General features: G+C 45.9%; 7 protein-coding genes across 7 annotated transcripts; 4 read left to right on the top strand and 3 right to left on the bottom strand.

Annotated features, from left to right (window-relative positions):
- Positions 1–4,086: 4,086 nt before the first annotated feature.
- Positions 4,087–7,665, bottom strand: LOC128719743 (dynein light chain Tctex-type). The gene is made up of 3 exons (XM_053813373.1): positions 7,645–7,665; positions 6,494–6,659; positions 4,087–4,235 (listed from the first exon to the last, which is right to left on the bottom strand). Exons 1-3 carry the CDS (start codon positions 7,663–7,665, stop codon positions 4,087–4,089), a joined length of 336 nt encoding a protein of 111 aa, XP_053669348.1.
- On the top strand, positions 5,031–6,335 carry LOC128719742 (spore coat protein SP65-like). The gene is made up of 2 exons (XM_053813372.1): positions 5,031–5,319; positions 5,389–6,335. Exons 1-2 carry the CDS (start codon positions 5,031–5,033, stop codon positions 6,333–6,335), a joined length of 1,236 nt encoding a protein of 411 aa, XP_053669347.1.
- Positions 7,666–8,216: 551 nt separating the features above from the next.
- LOC128707063 (DNA-directed RNA polymerase II subunit Rpb4) lies at positions 8,217–8,763 on the top strand. The gene is made up of 3 exons (XM_053802009.1): positions 8,217–8,280; positions 8,343–8,523; positions 8,589–8,763. The coding sequence occupies exons 1-3, from the start codon at positions 8,217–8,219 to the stop codon at positions 8,761–8,763; spliced, it is 420 nt and encodes a 139-aa protein (XP_053657984.1).
- Positions 8,764–8,778: 15 nt separating this feature from the next.
- On the bottom strand, positions 8,779–12,122 carry LOC128707755 (gamma-tubulin complex component 5-like). The gene is made up of 4 exons (XM_053802714.1): positions 12,042–12,122; positions 10,185–11,972; positions 8,904–10,122; positions 8,779–8,822 (listed from the first exon to the last, which is right to left on the bottom strand). Exons 1-4 carry the CDS (start codon positions 12,120–12,122, stop codon positions 8,779–8,781), a joined length of 3,132 nt encoding a protein of 1,043 aa, XP_053658689.1.
- Positions 12,123–12,367: 245 nt separating this feature from the next.
- Positions 12,368–13,421, top strand: LOC128710077 (uncharacterized). The gene is made up of 2 exons (XM_053805117.1): positions 12,368–12,529; positions 12,600–13,421. Exons 1-2 carry the CDS (start codon positions 12,368–12,370, stop codon positions 13,419–13,421), a joined length of 984 nt encoding a protein of 327 aa, XP_053661092.1.
- Positions 13,422–14,459: 1,038 nt separating this feature from the next.
- Positions 14,460–17,954, top strand: LOC128707491 (uncharacterized). The gene is made up of 2 exons (XM_053802445.1): positions 14,460–14,848; positions 14,909–17,954. Exons 1-2 carry the CDS (start codon positions 14,460–14,462, stop codon positions 17,952–17,954), a joined length of 3,435 nt encoding a protein of 1,144 aa, XP_053658420.1.
- Positions 17,955–19,136: 1,182 nt separating this feature from the next.
- Positions 19,137–21,209, bottom strand: LOC128708074 (cleavage and polyadenylation specificity factor 73). Its single transcript, XM_053803031.1, has one exon. The coding sequence runs from the start codon at positions 21,207–21,209 to the stop codon at positions 19,137–19,139; it is 2,073 nt and encodes a 690-aa protein (XP_053659006.1).
- Positions 21,210–21,431: the final 222 nt, after the last annotated feature.

The following is a 21,431-nucleotide window of genomic DNA, read 5'->3' as shown; positions in this document are numbered from 1 at the left end:
AGTTAACGGAATGCGTTCAGTTCTCCCGCAATAGAGAGCATACAATGAGAGAATTTATGTTGTGTTCATTCGCTCTTCTATTGACGTTTCTCTCGCAAGGGTGAATCAGCTAGATAAAGCGTAGTTTCACATCGATGCAGGTTTTACAACAAGCGCTACATCTTTCAACGTAAACGACATGGATAACCTATTACAACGATGCATGTAGAGTCGGTCTAATGTTTGTAGTTACGCGTTTTTGAACTCTGTTTGACATTATTGTCTAAAGAACATGCATATTTTGTGTTTAACACTTTAGAAACGACGCATAAACAATAAAGTTTCCGTGCACGTGTAATACATTCGATTGCAAGAGTTGCTTCGAACGTTTTAGACTCTATTGAAAGGTTTATATCCCACATCTGCAGCCAAACAAGATAATCTTCAAGGAATATAAACCTTGATGTTGTAAGCGAGAGAATAAAGTCAATTTTCATAGCTGAAAGTGTTCCAAAATATGTTGTTTTGCCCATTCTTGTACGTCCAAAAACATGTTACAAAACATACGGTCGCAACGGTTTGGAATAACCACGTACAGTTCATTGATGAACATTGAGCAATTTTCGCTCTCTTTCTCTCGGCCACCCACTCTCTCGATGTTGGAATTTTCGATTCATTTGAAACAGCTGTTCGTCGTATGTTTTCCTATCACCACACGTGCTCGTTAACCATCCGAAGACCTGAAACGAATTCGCTTTGGCACTGCATCCCGTATCGCCAGCCTTCGCAACAGTTCTCTTATCGTTCTAAGTGAAAAAGGACAACATTTGCTAAAACGATCTTCTTTGCTGCTTTTTCTATCTTCTTCCACCTTTACCTTCCTTCCAAATACCTTCCCCAGTCTTTTCTTCTTGATCGTTTCCACTTAACTTTGCTATGATAAGCTTTCTGTATCTGTTTTCCGTTGTCTTCGTTGACCATTTTTGCATAATAATATTTAACCTGCGTACCAGTGTGTGAGCGTGGTTTCCTTCCTTAAGTAAAACTTTCATCAACTGCTTCACACCGTCGGCGCCGGTAGAATGGTAAAAGGATAGGCACTTGTTTATGTAAGAGCTGAAGGGACGTTTTCATACATAATGCAACATGCTAGAGGTTGGACGCTACACGATTGATTTCGTGTTCAAGCAAAGCAAAAGGGTTTCCAGCTGTATAAATCCTGTTTTCGGAATATTCCCTCAGAACTGTATTCAAACACCAATGCTGGAGGATTTAATTACGTAAACTTTCCTTCGTTTAACAATTCAATTAAAGTTATTCTTCATTTCCACTTTATCAAGAAACTGGAAGGGAGAATTCACAATCAACTAAACAATTTACAATGTGTAAGTAATTGCCTTATTTGCTATCGGTTGAAAGCTTTGCTTTACACATTACAAATGCATTCAACATGCAATTGCACACATTTCTCCTTTATTCGTCGTAGTGTCTTCAAGCCATCAACGACCATTCTGAATAACTGTTTCCGATCACATCCCGAAATTCCATGCATCGTTGAATCGTTCTAGTGGGAATTCTTTATCGTTTCATATTTTCTCGAGTGAATAAAAAAAACTCTCTTTAGTACTGTTCGAGACTAGCACAAAAGGACCTGCAATCGTTTCGGCTACCCGATGATTCTACTCTTCCATCACCAAGATGGTTGCAGAGGGGGGAAACATTTTTTCTCTGATTGACTTGGCCCAAACCTGACGGACGAACCGGTCATGGATAGTCTCATACCGTTCGACAGACTCGCTTTTTGCTGCGTACTTCGGGGTTCAACCGTACTACATCATCTAAATTGCATACCACGCAGACGAAAACGCGCGCACGTGAGAAGCTTCATGAACATTTTTTTCCCCCGGCAGGTGCAGGACCTAGCGTGCATTGAAACGTACGCCTGCCATCCCACTTTCATCGTTCATGCCAATTCCACCAACCGACGACTATGAAGAAACAGTGCACCGGATAGGCACACCCCTTTATATTGCTTCCGGGTATTTCCCCAGCATGTGGCATGCTAACCCGCATTAAACGTCATCATCGTATATCCTTTTTCGACGCCGTTTCTGTTGCCTACTTAACTGCGCCTTAAATCGACCAGCCAATGAATCAGAGGATGCTGCTTCTTAGTTCTAGCCGCCAGCATTTCGCTATAGCCCTGCGCCGCCACAGATAATATCGTTACCGATGATGCATTATTTATTGCACATGTTTACCGAAACAGTTTTCGAACGGAGTAAAGGATTCGATACAACAGATGCTGCAGCTTCGTTCCGTAGTCCACATACCACTAGTATTTTTCATGCTCCTCCGTTGGACGGTCCTGGGTCTCCTCATACGTTACTCTATTTCATCTCTGCTTTTCAATGTCGGTTCTTTTCATTTTTCATCAAATAATACCCCCCACTGACCCCACAGTGCGGAAAAGGATCATGAAAATTCATGGCTAATTATATGAAACAGGTCGAAGAAGGGATACAAATTTACTCTCAATGTTTGCCCAAGAAAACACCCTCAGGTGAAATGCTACCGCACGGTTTGCTGCTACGAAACATCTACTACTTATATTCCTCACGGAAAGGAAAGGATTCAACCCTAGAATACCTGTTAAACGATCTCATAACATGAATAATAACGGACACCTTAGGTCACGGCACGTTGGGCGTTGGGTTGTTCCTGTTTAAAACGCAAACCCAAACAAAGACAACGTTTCTTTGAAATCAACTATCGTAAAGTGTGGCCCCTCTCACTTCACAAAGATGTGTCCCTTAAATCATAGTATTTATTGTACGGCCACCTGTACCAATGTTGTATATTGATCATATACTTACGCGTACCTTTCGATACCGCTGAACCAATACGGAACTAGACCTGAAAAGAAACTATTCGTCACACGAGTGCAAGTAGTAGAATAAGTTCCATTCATACGGTTACTTACGGAATAGACTCGCGGAACTGCTTCTTGTTTTTCAGCTTGAGGATTTATTCATTCCTCAGTTGCACGACCAGCTCACAAGCGTATGATGAATTATTTAGACAGTGAATATCAACAAAATAGGAAATACAACTCCCAAAGTAAATATGAACTTCGTTCTTTCGTGAGGTACAGCATGTGACGCACATAATGTTCTGTGTTTCAGTACTTATATTCTATGTATATTGTGAATCCTTCATGCAATAGTTTTTCATTCAACGCGTCTTCCTTCGGCTAACTCAACGAATACAATGCGTTTTATCTTGTGTATAGTTATACACCATTCATCACCTTAACTGTTACATATCTTCGCTTCTCCTGCTGTATGGACACGAAGATTTATAAATTCTATGTTGCCAATTATTCGTCGAACCGTCACCAGCACAATTAGTATCTGTTTTCTGTTTTGTTTAGTTGTGCTATAGCCTTCAACAATCTGCTTACTATTCTCACTAGTTGTTACTACTTCTTTTCCTCCATTTCCCAGTACAACACACACAGTTCTTCACGCACAGCTGCACAGCCTCGCACGATATAGTGAGTGGGAAAATGCGGTACCCTATTTCCTATGACTAACGTTGTAATTCGATTTTTGCATTGGGCATATCACACTATCTTGTCCACTTTTCAGACACCGGCTTCTAGGAGGAAACGTCCAAAAGCAGCAACAGCGTAAAAAAGCTTGATTTTATGTTCAGTTGTTTTCAAGGGCTGATATTATAAGAAAATAATGCAGGTCAGAACAACGTTCATACAAGGGACAAATATTGCCATACACGAATTCGGAAATTTTGTCACTTGAGCGTTGTATGCACTACTGCGGAATATTATTCAATAAAAAAATAAATAAACTCAACAAACAGGTTAAAGCTTTTTCTTACACGGGAAAAGTTGTCCTTCTAATGCATACAATCGGATAATTATACTACAATATACAACTAGTGCTGTGCGGAAAAAAACATCGTAATGAAGGGGTGAAAAAGGATATTTTAAACGCACAATGAAAGGACAATCAAATTGACGGGTTTTTTTTTGAAATTTTGCAAATACCCCATTATTCCTTCATCCACACATATCACTGCATTCCATTAGATCGAAAGTCCGAACACCGATACGATGCAGTACATCGTCTTATTCTCCCAGCGCACTGTGCAAGAACCATCGGTTTCGTTATTCCAGTAGCAAGAACTTGCCGTATGCAGCCCAGCGCCATTTTTCTGCATTATCATGCACGTTACTAGAAAGAGAAAAAAAGTAAACAGTTAACTTTTCAATCCAATCAGCGCACCATTTAATTCGACACACACTCTCGGTTGACGATGAAAACATGCAAGGGTGACACTAGCATCACGATTTCGAAGTGATTCCATACAAAAAGACCAAAACTACGAATCGAGAATATGGCAGTGCTAACAGAATTAATGGCCTGCGTGTAGCACGCAACATTACATTATGGTGTGTCGGAGTCTTAATAAAATGTCCAATACATTGCCTCTATATCACATCGCACGACCAATTCCTCCAGTACAAAATTCATATCTATTCCACTTCGCAAAAATAGAACTAAGCTGATGATTGGACTACAAATACATACTCAACCACTAACTCCGGTACAACTGTACAACACACTCTGAAAGCTGTTTCCTTTAATGATTTGCCAGTAGAAAAATCCGAATCATCTACCCATACACAAATTCAAAATGTTTGCTGCTGTAATAGATGGTTTTCCTACACGGATCTGTTGTAAGGTCATTCGATCGAAATGGAAGATAGAACAATCATTTCCACTATCCTTAAAACTGCAAACAAAAATGCTCATTGACGCACTTTCTCCCCTCGAACAATTACACCGTTTTAGGCACGCCAAAATGTGTCTCGCCGTAAGCGACTCCCCATGCATGAACAACCTCGCTTATTCATAGTCAATTCTAGAGAAGCCCATGGCCCACGAGTATATAAAACCGAAGGATCTTCGATCAGATCAGAATCAACGGTTATCATCAGCAACTCATTTCAACGGACATTTGCCGAAATGAAGCAGCACTTTCTTACTACTATCCTGCTCGCCGTGTGCCTGCTCACCGGCCCAACCCTTGCCCAGATCGGGGTGGGCATCGGAGGCATCGGAGTTACCGTCCTTGGATCTTCCTCCATCATTGGTGTAACCGTGGCCACGACGGTAGCGGCGGGAGCGACTACCACCGTTGCGCCAGTAGTCACTGTTGCGCCAACCACTACCGTAGCGCCAACCACTGTCGCTGGGTCAGCCACTACCGCATCTGGCACAGCGGGTAATACCGTTGTCTTCAATATCAATGGAAGTAAGTAATAAGAGATACATTGAGTTAATAAAATCGGTTACTAAACGTTCAAATTTTCTCCCGTTTTAGGTATTGTAACCGTTGCTTCATCCGATCAAGCTACGATCGCCGCTATTGTTGCAGCCTTGTCTGCTACTACTACTACCGTAGCAGCAACCACCACTACCGCGGCCGCTACGACCACTACGGCTGCCGCAACTACTACCACCGCTGCTGCCACGACTGCCGCCACCACGGCTGCTGCTACTACCACTACCGCAGCCGCCACCACCACCACCGCTGCCGCAACTACTGCGGCCACCACTGCGGCAACTACTACAACCACTGCCGCTGCTGCCACCACAACCGCCGCTACCTCCATCACGATAACGGTCACCATCAATGGACAAACGACAACCATTACCTCGACCAATCCCAACCTACTGTCGATTCTCACCACACTTTTGAACAACCTGTCCACGACGACCGTCGCTGCAACCACCACTACTGCAGCTAGTGCCGCCGGAACCACAACAGCTGCTCCAGTCGTCATTGGTGGCGGCTGTAGAGGACACCGCCACCACAGCGGCGAATTCGGAATCGGTTTTGGTGCGCGTCTTGGCGGACCCATCGGCTTTGGGGTCGGTATCGGAGCTGGAATTCGCGGACCCGGACTTCTTCGTCCAGTCGTCGGTGCTGTAGCCAACACGGCAGGAAATGTAATCGGTACAGCCGTTAATACTGCTGGCAGAATTGTAGGATCAGGACTTAACCTCGCTACCGGTCTCGTCGGTGGTGTGGCCAACGCGGCTGGTGGCGTGCTTGGCGGAATAGGCAGCGCTCTCGGTGGTATCGGCACGGGACTGCAAGCTGCCGCTGGCGGCGCGCTTAACGGTGGATTACGTACCGGAGTAAACGCTGGAATCGCCCCGCGCGTTGGTTTTGGTGCTGGAATCAATGGAGGCTTGGCATCGCGAGGTGCCCTTGGCAGTGGAATCGGTATCGGTGCCCGTTTCGGTGTTGGCTTCAACGGATAAGTAACAACCTATCCATACCCAGCCCTCCGTTATCCCCACACGCACAGACCACAATAAAGATTTTTGTGTAAAAAGATAGCTACTACTATAAATCAGCAATAAATTAAAGAATCCATGTCGAACCGAGATGTGTTTTTTCTGTGCCGTATCCAACTTACCGATGTACTTGTAAGGCTTCTGTAGCTTAGTTAACACGCTAAGGCAGTTCTCGACAACAGATCCGGTCCAGTTGTTGACTTTGTCATGCTGATAAGCATTGCCTCCAATCGTCGTCTCGATCGCTTCCTTGATTATCTTACTTACATCGTCCACAACGAACTGGTGCTGATGAAGAATTAACATAGTAGTATTAGCCTATAGCGTAAGTAGTAACATGCACGGTAGTCTAGATCTGTCCACCAACTGCGACCGAACGGTGTACCGGGATGGCAGGATAATCATCCGCTCAAAAGTTTCATCACGGGGATGGGGTGCGGGGAATTGTTATTATTTCTCGCTATCCCGTACCTGATCCTTGGGGTTTCCTACCCGTAGGAAACAACATCGCCTACTAGCGTCAAACACGAATTACTTCGCGCCAAAGTTTGATCAATGCGCTTGCTTGTGAACACAAACCAAGTTCCGCATAAAATGCTACCGCTGCGTGTCCCGAACGAGGTCACAAACAAAACGTTGGTAATTTCTAACTTTTTTTCTCGCACATGTTTGTTTGCACGAGATTGCCCATAGATAAATTACTACCCATAGCCGTAGGATTCTACTTCCGTACATGTCCACCGCGAATAAGCCATCATCATAAGGCATCCGTTGCATGACCAGGCGCGATCAATTGTAAAGTATGGCATCATCGCACCCTGAAGAGGGTGTCGCTGACGCATTACTCACGCAAACTTTCATCTTAACCCTTCGCCCAACGAAGCCATTTGTGACGATTATGCAAATGAAGACGTTTCGTTTCTAAATTTTGAACCGGATTATCTATGATCTTTTGAATGTGATGTATCGCATTCTAAAACATGATCCTGTACAAAAACTTTTTTGCCGGAAGATATTTGGTTGCGTTCCTTGAGACCAACTTGTACTTTTATCTAGTACACATTGAAAATAGACGACGCATATTTACGATACAGCAAGAGATTTCCCTGGAACCCTATCTTCGGCAACCGACCTCGAAGCAGTAGAATGACGGAATTCTTCAACGTCAGCTGGACATAGTGCTCCTATTGGTTGACCATGCAAATATCACGGCACACTAACCCAGGCACGGGCACTGACCAGGAAAGCCCGTCTAATACGGCACTGTACTTACCTCTTCTTTGCCATCCTCCATAGTGATTCTGTGAAGTGCTAATAATCTAAACTTTTACGCTTTCACGCACTGTTTTGAACACGCCGAAGCCGCTAAAAACTGATCACCATTAATTCCTAGAACGTTCCGTACAGCTCCTGTGCTTTTCTCGCCTACGATTTTTGACAGTCCTATTGTTTCGCCTTTCGTTAGAATGCGTTTATACTGTAGGTTCTCTCTTCTACAGAATGCTACTCGTACGAGGCAAAACGATATAATCTTCCAAATTCTGCGTTGGAATACCAAACATGTTTGTTGATTTTATCATAAATACAGCTCCCAAATGCAAAAAATGTTATCTTTGTTTCATATTGTTGTATCAAATCGGAAACCTTATCATAACTTCTTCACGGCATCTGTGCAGAACTTGACCCATGCATCAAAACTCGTTTTGTTTGCACATTGAAATTGTCAATTTCGCTCTGGTCAGAAAAACTCACTCGTAAACAAATCATCTACGCTAGGGACGATAGCTGCGGCACTAAACAAATTTAATCAGTAAAAAGCCGGAAATTTAACATTCTAATTAAACAATGGCTGGCTTCAATCCGGTGGATATGGTCGAGGAAGACGCGGCCGACTTGCAGTTTCCAAAAGGTACAGATTCCTTCTCGTAACTCGCCTATAAAATAGGATACATAAAACGCGTGTGTTTACAGAATTCGAAAGCGCCGAAACTCTTTTGATCAGCGAAGTACACATGCTTCTGGAGCATCGAAAGAATCAGAACGAATCGTCGGAAGAAGAACAGGAGTTTTCCGAAGTGTTTCACAAAACTCACACCTACACGAACGAATTCCGAAAATTCCGCAACAAGGAAACGATTGCCAGCGTTAGAAGGTAAGGGGTCGAGCGACCGGTGCGATCAATGTAATGTTTATTTCATGTAACTCTTGTTGTATTAGTTTGCTTATGCAGAAAAAACTCCACAAGTTCGAACTCGCTGCACTGGGAAACCTTTGCCCGGCTTCGCCGGAAGAAGCAAAAGCTCTGATTCCCTCGCTCGAGGGTCGCTTTGAGGACGACGAGCTGCAGCAGATACTGGACGACATTGGCACGAAGCGCAGTTTGCAATACTAATCCATCCTGAGGTTCTTAGTAGGGCACATTGTAACTAAACGCATCAGCCAATCCCGTAACTGTAAAATGAATAGCGAAATGCAAAGATCCATCAACACAAATCGATTTCCAGATTTCTCGTTTAGTGGTGAAATACTTACGATGCAACTTATGCTTTCCGTATGCCTCTCGGCTAAGTAGTTTCGCTAGCTGCTGATGACATTTGCAATACGTTCGTTCCAATTCATCTACCTGCGAATTCGCAATGAAATCACCCATCGTGCTGTTATCCGTGATATCTCCCCGCGCGTCCATTTCGGTGTAAAGTACCGTGTTGTTCCATTCATCGCGCAAAATGTGCACCAAGTTCAACAGCCGTATAATACCTTCCATAACGGGTTTGCTATCGTCCTGCTGGAAACAATGGTCGAATATGGTCCCAATGTAAGACTGATGAACGGCTATCATCTCGCTCAGATTATCGGCCAAATCGAGCTTCTCGTCGAGCTGTTCGCCAAACGATTGCAGCACGTGCGTCATCAGGTGGGAATGAATGGACTGCACCGAAAATATCATCCAAAATTTAAGCATAGCCAATCGCTTCAGTATCAGATCGAGCATTCCGAAGCTCGCGTATGGTGGGCGCTTTTTCTGCGATTCTGGAAAGCGTAGCATTTCCAGCGTACCGAGGGCCCACTTCACTTTAAGCAAAAACCGGAACACACTGTTATAGCTGGCCATGGTTTCGTCATTGATCATGTTGCTTAAATCTTGGCTTGGATTATACAGCACGCGTATTTCATCGATTGCCATCAGAACTATAGTGGTATCGAGCTTGTAGCCAGCCGACCGATTTACCTCGACCGTGAACAGTGACGTCATATCGTTAAACCGTGACGCCAAAATGTCGTTTAGCTGTATCGTGAGAAGGTAAGGATTGGCCCAACTTTCACCTGCTTCAATCCTTCGGAAAAGATCGCTGTAGAAATAATCCATTAGATCGCTCGCCTCCAGCAGCAGAACCTTACGAATGTTCTTCAGATGATCCATCACATGGAACTCGTCCTTATAGATGTACGTCACATAGTGATTTGCTGCCTGACGCTTCGTTTCCATCAGGTTTTTAATAGCATTAAACAACACGTGCTCGAGTGGAAGCTGAAGAGACGAAATCGAGTTCAGAATCATATAGAGATTGTAAGCATTCGAAAGCTTCCGAGTTGATTGCTCTCTCGCAGACGGCATCTCAGCTGTTCCAGTCTGTCGACAACTCTCATTCACCAATTGGAGGGTACTGTTGAATGCTAACAGCATCAGATCATCATCACAAACTTCACGCATTTGTTTTCGAAGATTGTCTAACATAGCATTTTGCCTTTTCTGTAAGATAACAAAAGATATTAACTAAACTGTTGCGAAGCAATAGACTACCTTCCGCATACCTTTTGCTGACCAATGGATTGCTCATTAGTTTCGCAGCTTTTCTCCGTGGAAATTTCGGTGCGGAATCTTTCCAGCTCTTCTACGATCGTTTCTAGAAAGCTAGCATAGATCAAATTTTCATCAGTGTCTTGTTCCTTCCGCATGTCGCTTATTCTGTCCAATCCATTCAGAATGTTTAACGTGTAACCGGCCTCCAATGAATGGTGCAGCAACAGCTTTATAATCGGATCGTTTTCAATCACCTCCGAAATGGCAGAACTAACGTAAAACGATCGTATTTTGCATTTTGAGAACAGCCTTGCCTGATACCCGGTCTGCAAACCGATGGAGGAATTTTCTGCGTACGTTTTCTCTACCAGAAACTCTTCCCGCCAATCATCGAGTCTGCCTTCCGTCCACCAGGTATCGATCATGTTCATGTAACACTTCAATGCAGCGAGAAGCAATGCAAAGGCAAGATTTCCCTTTTCCAGGTTGGCGCTTAGCTTAACGCTACGAAAAAGCCCAGACAGCAAATGCGCTACGGCAATGTGCGCGGGGAACTTGGTCCAATCGAGCACGGAAAATTTATGAATATCGTACAACTTCTTCAGCACAAACAGCTCCGGTTCTAGCTCGTGAAAGAGCTTTATGATTGTGTACGTCTTGCCTGGTTCTTGTTTAATGAGCTCCTTTTCGTGCTGTATCATTACGGCTTCCATGTTGTCTAGAAAACTCTTCACACCGGCCGCATAGCACTCGAACGAGTGTGGTGCAGGAAGACTTCGCGCAGTATGTTCCAAAATGCTGCTACAGAAATTGCGCAAGCGGTACGCAATGGTCATATATTCGGTGAAGTTCAACAGGAACGTCTGTATGCCGTGTTCGGTAGTGCTGGATAGTGAAACATTTGTGTTGATCCAAATCTGGTCGTCATCGATGCGGAACAGCTTACAATCGACGGGGTTGGTAAACATCCATAAAATTTCCCTCAGCATGCTATACTCCGACACGGTCGAGACTGGTTCGCTTTTAAGGAAACCATGGGACACTTTTACGATGCGTTCGGTCCAAAAATCACAAAATGATGCCCCTCTGTGTTCGCTGTTCACCTCGACCTTGTATTGCGCATCGTTCCACCAGGGCACTTGAACGTTGTTATCCAGCCATTGCTCGGAAAACTCATCGCAAAAGGTTTCGTAGCTTACCTCCTGTCTCGGAGGTTCAATCCTGTTAAACACGATCTGCTCATGAAGTTCAATGGTTCTGCTATCAAGTTTGTTACCAATTTCGATAGATTCTATTTCCACTTCCTTTTGCTCTATACTGTGGTAGGTTCCTGATGCATTCTCCTCTAAATCACTCCAATCACTTAGTTCCGATCCTTCTTTATCGTCGTACGGGGTGAGCGGAAGATTGTCTTCCAGTAATTCCGCTATTAAATCTTCTCGCTCCTTATCCTGGCAACGTACTTCCGTTGATTCGGGTTCGATAAGCTGGAGGACTTCACCCGTTCGTAGCCTTTCCTTCAGAGCACCGACGGGGTTGTAAGCAACGGTTAGAAGAAACAACAATACCGACCAGTGAATGTCATGAACATAATGATCTAGACAGGCCGCATCATTGATCAACTCCTCGTAGCATCGACGCAGTTGGTCAGCTTCAGTGGTAAAGTTGGTAATTTCCATGTTCTCTATGATCGCCTGCATCTTTCTCCGTATTTCGTGGCTATTTACTGATAGATACCGGTCGTTTCGTATGGTGCCCAACGTGAAATTGTAACAGATAGCGAAATTTTCTTCCGATTCCTAAAATCAAACATCACGCTTATTTCACTCACTTTCTTCGCCACTTCAAACTTTTGCGAACATACTTACACCAAACCCGGTTAACGATTTTATCAATTCAGGGACGTATTGAAGCACCAGTGCTTCCACTTCTGCTAGCATTGTAGACATGTTTGTTTCTGCTGCTCCAGCTTCCGCAACACAAACTGGAAAGTATGGTTTATGTGCTTTTCATTCACGAACTATTTTCCCCGTTCGGTTTGCAGTTTGTTGTGATTACATTCTTTCGCGTTTTTCCAACCGCAGCATCCATGACAGCAGCTGTCAAACTAAACGATCCGTTTTGAAGAAGAATTGCGCGCAGCCAAAGCAGAATCGGACAAACACCAGTGATCTCTTGTTGGTTTGCCTGAAATATGGACTTTCAGTTCAAATACGCATGTTCCTGCAAAAGTCAAAATAAACTTACGGTCAGCATTTTACACGACACCAACTATCAACTGCGAATGAAAGATCGGTTGAACACAATCGTCGATCAATCTTGGGATGAAGCAGATCCGGAAATCCTTTCCAAACTGGTAAGCACCTGATATGCCGAGTCCTTCGACTAGTTTTGAGATGGTTCAATAATGGAATCATGTTTTTAAGATGTTTGTTCCAGATAATATCAGCATATTAGGCAACCAAACTAACCCGTCGGCCTGCAGGGAAACCAATCCCATCCTTCACAGCTGCGAAAAGGATCTGGCGATCATGAAATGTATTAGCAAACATATTCCGTCCGGAAGTACTTGCCCTTGTGAAGTAATTAGCAGCAGGTTGTCCACAATACTCGATGCCGGACTAGGAGAAATTAATATAGAACCCGTACCAGAACAATCTTTGCTCGAGAAACTGCAACTGTTGAAGCCATTCGTTCAAGCGTTTAAAGAAGACGTCTCGCTAACTAACTTCTTGATAAGGTTATGGAAACTTGCGATCCGATTCTACTGTCCCAGTCTTATAAAATCCCTCGCACAGATATACCCGCAGTTCCTCAGCGCTCTCGTTGATGAATTGATGAAAATTCAAGACGCAGGATATGACACGCTGCATTCATTGAATGAATTTAAATTCTTATCACGTTGCCTTACGATAAGCGAATCCTTTTACGCTACACTATCCTACCTGACCAATCAAAGTCGTGCTCGAGCCCAACCATTAATAAGCGCTTGTATACGTGCCACCAAGGATCAGCTGTCGAGTAAAGAATACTTTGCCCTGTTCCCGATGCGAATCAGGCCATACGCTATCGTAATGAACGAAGTTATAAATCCCAACGATCCTGACCTTGAAATGCTTATCGTTCAGTTGAAAACAGAGCATCCCCGTGACTACAGGATGCTCATTATGATTTCTCCGGTTTTCTGCTGCCTGGACGAAGCATTGCCAACAATGGATAATGAGCATACAGAGAGAAATGTGAATTAAAAAGTACAATACTTGAAATAGAACGAAATGTATTACTTTGCCTTCCGTCCAATTCGAAAACAACTGCGAGCCCTAGTTTCATGCGCATTTTCACTTTCTTCTACACCTTCAAACACTGTTTCGAGTCACTTTCGACTTCGCAGCGGCTCGCTTGTTCGGGTTTGACAGCAACTGCCAAGGAAAGAACTTCACAACATTACGGGATCGGAGGTGCAATTTTGTGTGGTCTCGAAATAATATTACAAATAACACTTTGCCAAAGATGAATCAGTTACTAAACGACCGTACTTAATACCTGTGCTGCATAACAGAACACGCGTGCCTATTCTCCCCCAAAAGTGGCCAATATCAAGTGCATTTTTCTGTGTAGGTTCACTTCGCCTGGTTAGTGTTGGAATCAAGCCCTATGTAAAACATTTGCATTGTCCGAAAAGCAACTAATCCAACTAGCGTAGGTAAGTGAATGGGGCGTCTATAAAGTCACCGAGAACTCAGTCATCTACGAAGGCCGAAAGATTAGCGGTGAGTCGTATACAATTTGCCGCAGATACATTTCATCATGCTGCGTGCTTTTTATCGCTGACGTAGCGATGATAGCGGAAGAAGAGCAGCTGTTATTTACATTGAGCCAGTAGCTTCTCGTCCTCCCGGAATAGTGCAAATGCAAAGCGAGCGATAGACCGAAGAAATCGCCTAAGCAGGCCGCCTGGATTGTTAGTGTTTGTTCCTCCTGCTATCTTCTGCATTTGTTTTGCACCCCATCCGCGCACCCACGCAGACCAACCCGAACGGGTTTTGCTTTATCGGTCAATGTAAACAAAAAGTCCAGTTATGATTGCATCCCCCGTTTCATCACCGTATCTAGTGCTCGGTACGCAGGCAGTGTTACTGATTTCACGCATGCAACGCGTCGCCTACTTTTCTCCCCAGGTAAGCAGTCCAGCCATGGGGAATGATTGAGCCGATTGTGAAGGAAGAGTGTACCACGGGAAAGCAAGACAAGCTCGCTTATCGGATAGGGAGTTGCAGTGTGCTGAGATGCCCCAGTCGACGACCAATCAGCATAACGTTGGCGTGAACGTGTGCGGTTCGCACCAGCATCATTCGTTCGATGCGGCCACCGCTATGGCGAACGATTCGAGGCAGACCACAGTAATGTCGGCGGTTGCGACGGCAAACATCATCGGGCACGGGACTAGTGTAGCACCGCGATCCAGACCGAAACCAACTCAACACACTTCGAGCACACCTTCGATTGGGCTCACGCTGGCAGCAATACCACTGAACCCCTCGCCGAAAAACGTAATTTCGCCCATTCCGGCAGCTACCGTAGAATGTGATAAGTTTGTGGCCAACTTTGACGACAAGTTTCTTGCCGCTTCCATACCGAGACAAAGCCCGGCAGAAGGAGATTCCAACAGTTTTAAGTATGAAACCGTACCGATAGATTAATGCACATTTAATGCATGTTTCTCTTGTGTTTGCAGATTCACGGTACCTTCAGCAGCTGTATCGCCTGCTGCTCTGCTGTCTCCATTCGAGCAAGATCCGATGTCGACCTCCACCACCACGGTTTCCATTAGGCCGAGGCCGACGGTGCTGTCGCACTCACAGCAGCACATGCTGAGCAATTCAAACAGTGAAAAATCGCTAGTCTCTCCGTTGTCCGGATCGTCCACGTGGAATCCGTTCGGAGATCCTTCGCCGTTCAGCCCCATTTCGACGCTCACGGAAGATCAACTGTTTGGAGCTGAGTTTGACAAACTGCGGCTCGAAGGTAGTCAAACCTCTATCGTGACCTCTCCGGAAGAAATGAAATCGGACCGTTGCGTTTCGTATTGGGGCCCCCCGCGTGGATCCCTTTCACAGGCCCTATCTACCGGAATGATTGCAACGAACGGAGGTTTATCCGGGAAGGATTTGCTGACCCTGGAAGAGGATCCCTTCGGTTCCGCACCGTTTACGCTACCGAAACGGTTCAAACAGAAAAGTAGCTCTTCGAAGCTTGCTTCCAAGATAAGTGATCGCTGGCGGTACGCGGTGGGCAGTGGACAAGGAGGAGCTGGTAAGGAAAGTCTGATAGAAAACACTCCGACGGAACCATGCAACAATGGCATCGACGTAGTGGGTATTGGCAACCCGCACAAGGAGCTGGGAATAGACAAAACAGTACTTGGACCAAAGAATCTGAAGCTGGACGATCTCATCAGCAGCGGGGAAAAGGGATCGCCCAGCTTCATTAAACTCCCGCTGGACGATCGTAACAAGTACGAAAAGCTCAACTCCAACGACATCACGTCGGACGACAGTGATTCCGAGTTTTACTCCGAATCCATCGGATCTGTGACCGTTGGTGGCACGGTCGGTGGATCTGGTGGTCTCGCGGGGATAAGTCACATTCACAACAGCGGCAGTACCGTTGGTGGAAGTGCAAAGAAACACAGTTTCAAACAGTTTGTAGAGAGTAACATTCCAGAAAAATTGCAAGCCGTGTACCATAAGGTCGACAAGAGTCAGATGAAAAACGTACCGCTGGTAAAGAAGCTACGCAGCAAGGTGACTCAAGCGAGCAAAGAATCATCATCCACCGGCGTAACAGCAGCCAAGAGCACTGATCGTCGTTTAGCGAGAAAAAGCGATCGTGTCAATCGGCATGAACCGAATGCACCGACAAATGGCAACGCTTCGGATGATGATTCGATCGGATCAGCATCGGATCTCCGCGCGAATGATGATTTTGCGGATGGAGACGATACCAATGCGAAAGTTCCTTCGCAAGAACCCACACGCAGGAAACCGTTCGGTCGGGGAGTATTTGGCGGTGAGGGAAGTGTGGATGATTGCATTAGCGAGAGTATTAAAACGTGCGGATCAAGTGCCTACCACGCCGAATGCGAAAGCGTCACCACCAACGAGGACAACACGAGCCGAATAGTGACAAGGGTACGCGTAAAGAAGCGAGAACATTTGGATTCGAAGCACAGCGTCATCGATGAAGATGATTCCGCCGAAGAGGACATGATTCAGGGCGAAAAGCCACTTCTGTTGGATGACGAGCTGGACTATGAATCGGCCGCCGAGAATAATACGAGCGGTGAGGAGGTCCTGATGGATCCATTTACCCCAGAGGATGAAATAGTCGCTAAAATGCAGCCAATCGTCCAGGAAGACGATGAAGCGGACGCAGAGTTGGATCCGTTTGCGATGGCTCCCTTTCGCAAGCCGTTCGTGCCAAAGCGAAACAGTGGTATAAAGTTTCTACCCGATGTACATCCCATTCCGGAACACTGCCCTGCCAGTGGAACGGTAGAGCTACTATCGAATGATTTCATCACATCTACACCGATTAAACCGACAGCAACAAGCTGCGATTCCGCACATCCCGTATCTTGTGACGATTTTTTCGATTTGAACGTAGATCCGATATCGTCGACACAGCGGGAAAAAGTTTCCCCCAATGCACGGCGCGATCTGTTCGGACTGGAACCGTTTCCCATCGCTCCAATGGTTCCGGTTGTATCGAACCTTTCGCCAGGCATGGTCACAGCACTGCCAACAAAACTGGTGGTTTCTCCAACGGTACAACCAGCAGCGTCGTTAGCCAGCACGGTGACCCACTCACCAAAAGCTGCTATTACAAATGCACCTCAGGAATCATTAATCTCGCGAGTTACACTCGAGTCCGGTGGCGTAACATTAACCCACATTATTCCTCACACTAGCACCACTGTACCGACCATACCGATACTCCCTGCGCCACCATGTTCCGTGCCGTTGAGCTCGTCTTTGTCTACGACAGTTACAGCCCAAAATCAACCGGCAGCTATGACCAGCCATCTCCACTACGGTAGCAACCAGCAGCATAGTGCTGTAGCAGGACAGCAGCACTTGACCGCACGGCGCAATTACGTAAACTTTAGCCAGATCCCTTCGCATAGCGTAACCTCTATTTCGCCGGATAACAATTACGTAAACTTCTGCCCAGATGACGAGGACGATGACGACGTGCGCAATCTCAAGTCAGACGATTACGACGACAACAGCAGCGATACGGTTGTGAAAGTTTCGTCCAAAGGATTTCTGACCAAAAAGCAAAAGGTAAGGTATAATCATTTGCAGGAGAAGAGCAGCAGCGCCAGTGCGGGACAAGGACGCAGCGAGGAACCAACAAGTACGCTTGGCCAAAAGATGAAGGCCAACGTTAGTGGCTACCGGAAGGCAGTGCTGGAAAGTGGTGTCGCAAACATCGGCAAGGGTCGAAAAGATGACCAAACGAGCAAACAATCGAAGGGAAGCTCCAAATCAAGCTCCAAAGCGATGGGATTCAGCAATATGAGTTTTGAGGACTTCCCATCGGACGAGCTGGCGGACGAATCGGTAGGAGCAGCCGATGGTACTCGGCTGACGGGTGGCGTTGCTGGCGGGAAGCTGCTAAAGATGGCCCCCTTCGAGGTGATCCGCAACGAAAAGATGCTGCAGGAGGCGGAGAAAAAGTTTGGTTCGCTGAAGCGTCGTAGCAATCCGTTCTCCTGATTGTACGCAGAAGGATACAAGAAACGAAAGTGAAGACTAGATTACAAGAAACGAAAGTGGAAAGTTGTGTACAGTGATGGTAGGCGACCGTTACGTTAAGTTATTAATTCTTTACTTTGTACTGTACTGTACCACTGTTTGATTCTGCAAAACCCCCTGCTGCTGCTCCAAAGGGTGCACCGGGCTGAGCGGGGTATTGATCAAAACATTTCGCTAAGAAGTAAAAAGCATGCGTACTATTCTTTAGAAGAATACAGAACATGCACTGAACCAAGAGACTGGAATGCTTCGTAATGATGAGTGAAAATTAGTACTTTCAAGTTAGCCGATTGCACACTGATCGCACCGTTAGGATTTTGGCCAAGAACCGCACAGGCACACACAGGAACACAAAATAAACAGACAGCTCCCCTCCCCCCGCGCTAGATTGCAAGCTAAGATTTTATTCAGCGATGTTACCAAAATGTAGCATTATTGGTACTTGTACAGGTATTGTGTGCGTTTAGAGCTAGTGTGTTTGGTTGTGAACGCGCTTCACCACATGAATTTTTGTATTACTTCGTTTTACTATGTACGTTATTTATTACACTTTCGAACTACAACTGAGTCAGTTGGCTGTAGCGTGTGTAGGTCTAGGACAGTAGCATCGTAATGCAATAGAGCCCCCGCTAGAAGGTGGCAGCTATCAATGGTGTGTAGCCTATGTTCAGTATTATCAGGCAGCAAGGTAATACGCGCAAAGTGCATTTCTTTACATCGTTTACATCCTGAAAGCAGAAAAAAAGGAAAAATAGCTCTGTGTTGCGCTAAACTTTTATTCCGTAACGATCGACGATCGCAGGGTAAATGGTTTTTTTTTTGTCTAGTGTGTAAAACAAACAAACGTTTAGCAAACTTATCCTTGCCTCGAACAACAACGCTAATCCACCTCTAACCTTGTTTATACAGACTGCAAATGAAAAAAAAAAAAACAATATTCGATGAATGCAATCCCCCGTACGATCCGTATATACATCTATAGTATATAATATATATTTATATAAATTACCTTGCATTGTGTTCGGTGTCCCTTGTGAAGGAAATGTGCTGCAAAAAGGTTGTTATTTCGGCAATGACTTTTATTTTACGCATTTTATTAGATTTCATTTAATTTTAGTACATATACTTATCCTAAGTCTTCCTCTACAATAGCAAGCTTTGTCGCAGCTTCCGCACGGTCATGTACACGGTTTGGTACAGCTGCTCGTCCTGGTCGCATTCGACCTCATGTGTCTGCAAGTTGATCACGATCCGCTTACCCCGCACGGTCACTGTCAACCGGTCCGAATCGATAAATTTCTCCATCGACTGTTCCCCGAACAGTTCCTGCAACGTTTCGATCAAGCAGTCCTGGTAATGCTTTTCATCCACCTTGGACATCCGAGTTCCGATGACGCTGCTGCCCGCGATGTCACACTGCAGCAAGCATGCCATCACCATGTCCGCGTACATGTCATTCACCGGTGTCGCTTGCCATTCGAGCGTAACGATCTTGCCGTCTGCCGTAAGATCGATACAATCGCACACCCGTAACCGGGCCGTTGCTGTGCTTCCTTCGGCCACTGCATGTTCAACAACGGATCCCGGTCCGCCGGCACGCTCCAGCAGCAGCTTCAACACAACCGGCGATCCAGGCCAATGAATGCTCTGCTTCTGTGTGACGATCGACATGCTCATGTCGGTGTACTTGGAGAGATCAGTTGGAGCCAACAGGTGGTACTTAAACTCGCGCTTCACCAGCACTCCACTCAACCGCTGACAATCGGCTGGTTCACCGACAGCCAACGTGCCCATCACTTTGGCCGTTTTCTCACCCCGGAAGTAAAGCTCCACCGGTTGTGTGTTGCGCGGGTTATGGAACGTGATTTGTACCTTCGGATTGGCCTCATACTCTCGCATCAGGGCAGATTTCAACCGGCCCATCTCATTCTGCTCACCGTGCACGAGAACCACGTGGGTGGGTTGGAGAAGGCGAATAAATTCGCTCGTCTGCTGATAGTCCGTGTGCGCCGAGAACGAAATGTAATCAACGGACATGTTGAGGGGCAACTTTTGTCCATTCATGCTGGTGATTTCTTCCGGCTCAAAGAGGATCGTTTTGGCAAGCGTGCCCTCCACACAGTAACCCGCTATGATGACACCATTCTTCGGGTCCGTACACCACGATTCGAACAGCTCCCGTGACAATCCGCTCTGCATCATACCGGGCGATGCCATAACTACGCACGGGCCAACATCGTCAAAGTGATCGATTCCTTTCAGATTCGAGATGTACCGAAACACGAACGGATTGTTGATGGCAATCTGGCGCCGGATCTTATCGTTCATGGCATTGATGTACGTTTGGTACACGGCCATACATTTCTTCGCTAGCGACGAAGCGTAGTAAATTGGAATTTCCTGTAGATCGGGATTTTGGCTCCAATATTCATCCAATATGAGCAACAGCTCTTGCGCTCTGCCCAGCGCAAACACCGGGATCAGACACCGACCACCTTGGGTGACGATTTTTTGCACCAACGAGGTGAATCTGCTTTCTCGATCCTCTCGCTTCTCGTGAATGTGCGTACCGTACGTCGACTCGGTGATGAGCACATCCGGTCGCATAGCCGGAATTTCTGCCGCCATTAGATGCCGATCTTCCTGCCGAGAAAAGTCTCCCGTGTACAGCACTCGGATGCCTGCAATTTCGATCATGAACATAGCGGCACCAAGCACATGACCTGCATTGTAAGCCCAGAAGCGTACACCCAGAATATCGCGTTCCTCGTGAAAATTGATCGTTTCAATCTTTTCCATGCTGGCTTCCAGGTCGGCCTCGGTATAGAGCATCTGGTCGGTGGAAATGTTGCTCACCTTGATGTAATCGGACAGCATCCATCGGTAGATGGCTTTGGTGGCGTGAGTCATAAAGCATCGTCCCTTGAACGAGGTCTTCTGCAGAAACCATGGTAATGCGCCACAGTGGTCCAGATGGAAGTGAGAGATGAACAGCAGATCAATCTGATCTGCATCGATCAGATCAACGAACGGCAGCGCATCCATCCCGGACAGCCCCGGATGGATGCCGCAGTCGAGCATGATCTTTTTACCCTTGAACTCCAGCATGATACAGGATCGGCCCACTTCCTGTCCCGCGCCAAGCGGGCGTATGACCATCAAATCGCTTTCTTCCTTCAGCAACCGTGCCCCGTTTGAAGCACGTTTCTGTGCCATTTTCGTTTCACTGTTGTTCAAACGTTAGACGGTTTCACTGGAGTATCTTTCTCTGCGTTCGATTTTGCTTCGCTCGCCAGACCAAGCCGCAAAGCTTCGGTAAACAATTGTTTCACCGCAAAGTTGCTTGCACTACCACCCGGTTGGGAAACGTCAGACAGACCCGCACAGGTAGCTGTCAAATGCGGCGTTCGCGATGTAAATAAGGACATGTGCTGAGTG

The sequence above is a fragment of the Anopheles marshallii genome, chromosome 2 (assembly GCF_943734725.1).
Source record: "Anopheles marshallii chromosome 2, idAnoMarsDA_429_01, whole genome shotgun sequence".
In the NCBI taxonomy this organism is placed as follows: Eukaryota; Metazoa; Arthropoda; class Insecta; order Diptera; family Culicidae; genus Anopheles; species Anopheles marshallii.
This window is presented reverse-complemented; position numbering and strand designations above follow the sequence as displayed.

Coding starts and splice junctions, on each gene's coding strand:
- LOC128719742 (XM_053813372.1), top strand. CDS start 5,031: ATGAAGCAGCACTTTCTTACTACTATCCTGCTCGCCGTGTGCCTGCTC. Junction 5,320..5,388: donor TGTCTTCAATATCAATGGAA/GTAAGTAATAAG, acceptor CTCCCGTTTTAG/GTATTGTAACCGTTGCTTCA.
- LOC128719743 (XM_053813373.1), bottom strand. CDS start 7,665: ATGGAGGATGGCAAAGAAGAG. Junction 6,660..7,644: donor TGGAGGATGGCAAAGAAGAG/GTAAGTACAGTG, acceptor ATTCTTCATCAG/CACCAGTTCGTTGTGGACGA. Junction 4,236..6,493: donor GAAGCCTTACAAGTACATCG/GTAAGTTGGATA, acceptor TTCTCTTTCTAG/TAACGTGCATGATAATGCAG.
- LOC128707063 (XM_053802009.1), top strand. CDS start 8,217: ATGGCTGGCTTCAATCCGGTGGATATGGTCGAGGAAGACGCGGCCGAC. Junction 8,281..8,342: donor CGACTTGCAGTTTCCAAAAG/GTACAGATTCCT, acceptor GTGTGTTTACAG/AATTCGAAAGCGCCGAAACT. Junction 8,524..8,588: donor ACGATTGCCAGCGTTAGAAG/GTAAGGGGTCGA, acceptor TTGTTGTATTAG/TTTGCTTATGCAGAAAAAAC.
- LOC128707755 (XM_053802714.1), bottom strand. CDS start 12,122: ATGTCTACAATGCTAGCAGAAGTGGAAGCACTGGTGCTTCAATACGTC. Junction 11,973..12,041: donor AATCGTTAACCGGGTTTGGT/GTAAGTATGTTC, acceptor GTTTGATTTTAG/GAATCGGAAGAAAATTTCGC. Junction 8,823..8,903: donor CGGAAAGCATAAGTTGCATC/GTAAGTATTTCA, acceptor TTCATTTTACAG/TTACGGGATTGGCTGATGCG.
- LOC128710077 (XM_053805117.1), top strand. CDS start 12,368: ATGGACTTTCAGTTCAAATACGCATGTTCCTGCAAAAGTCAAAATAAA. Junction 12,530..12,599: donor CGGAAATCCTTTCCAAACTG/GTAAGCACCTGA, acceptor CATGTTTTTAAG/ATGTTTGTTCCAGATAATAT.
- LOC128707491 (XM_053802445.1), top strand. CDS start 14,460: ATGCCCCAGTCGACGACCAATCAGCATAACGTTGGCGTGAACGTGTGC. Junction 14,849..14,908: donor GGAGATTCCAACAGTTTTAA/GTATGAAACCGT, acceptor TTGTGTTTGCAG/ATTCACGGTACCTTCAGCAG.
- LOC128708074 (XM_053803031.1), bottom strand. CDS start 21,209: ATGGCACAGAAACGTGCTTCAAACGGGGCACGGTTGCTGAAGGAAGAA.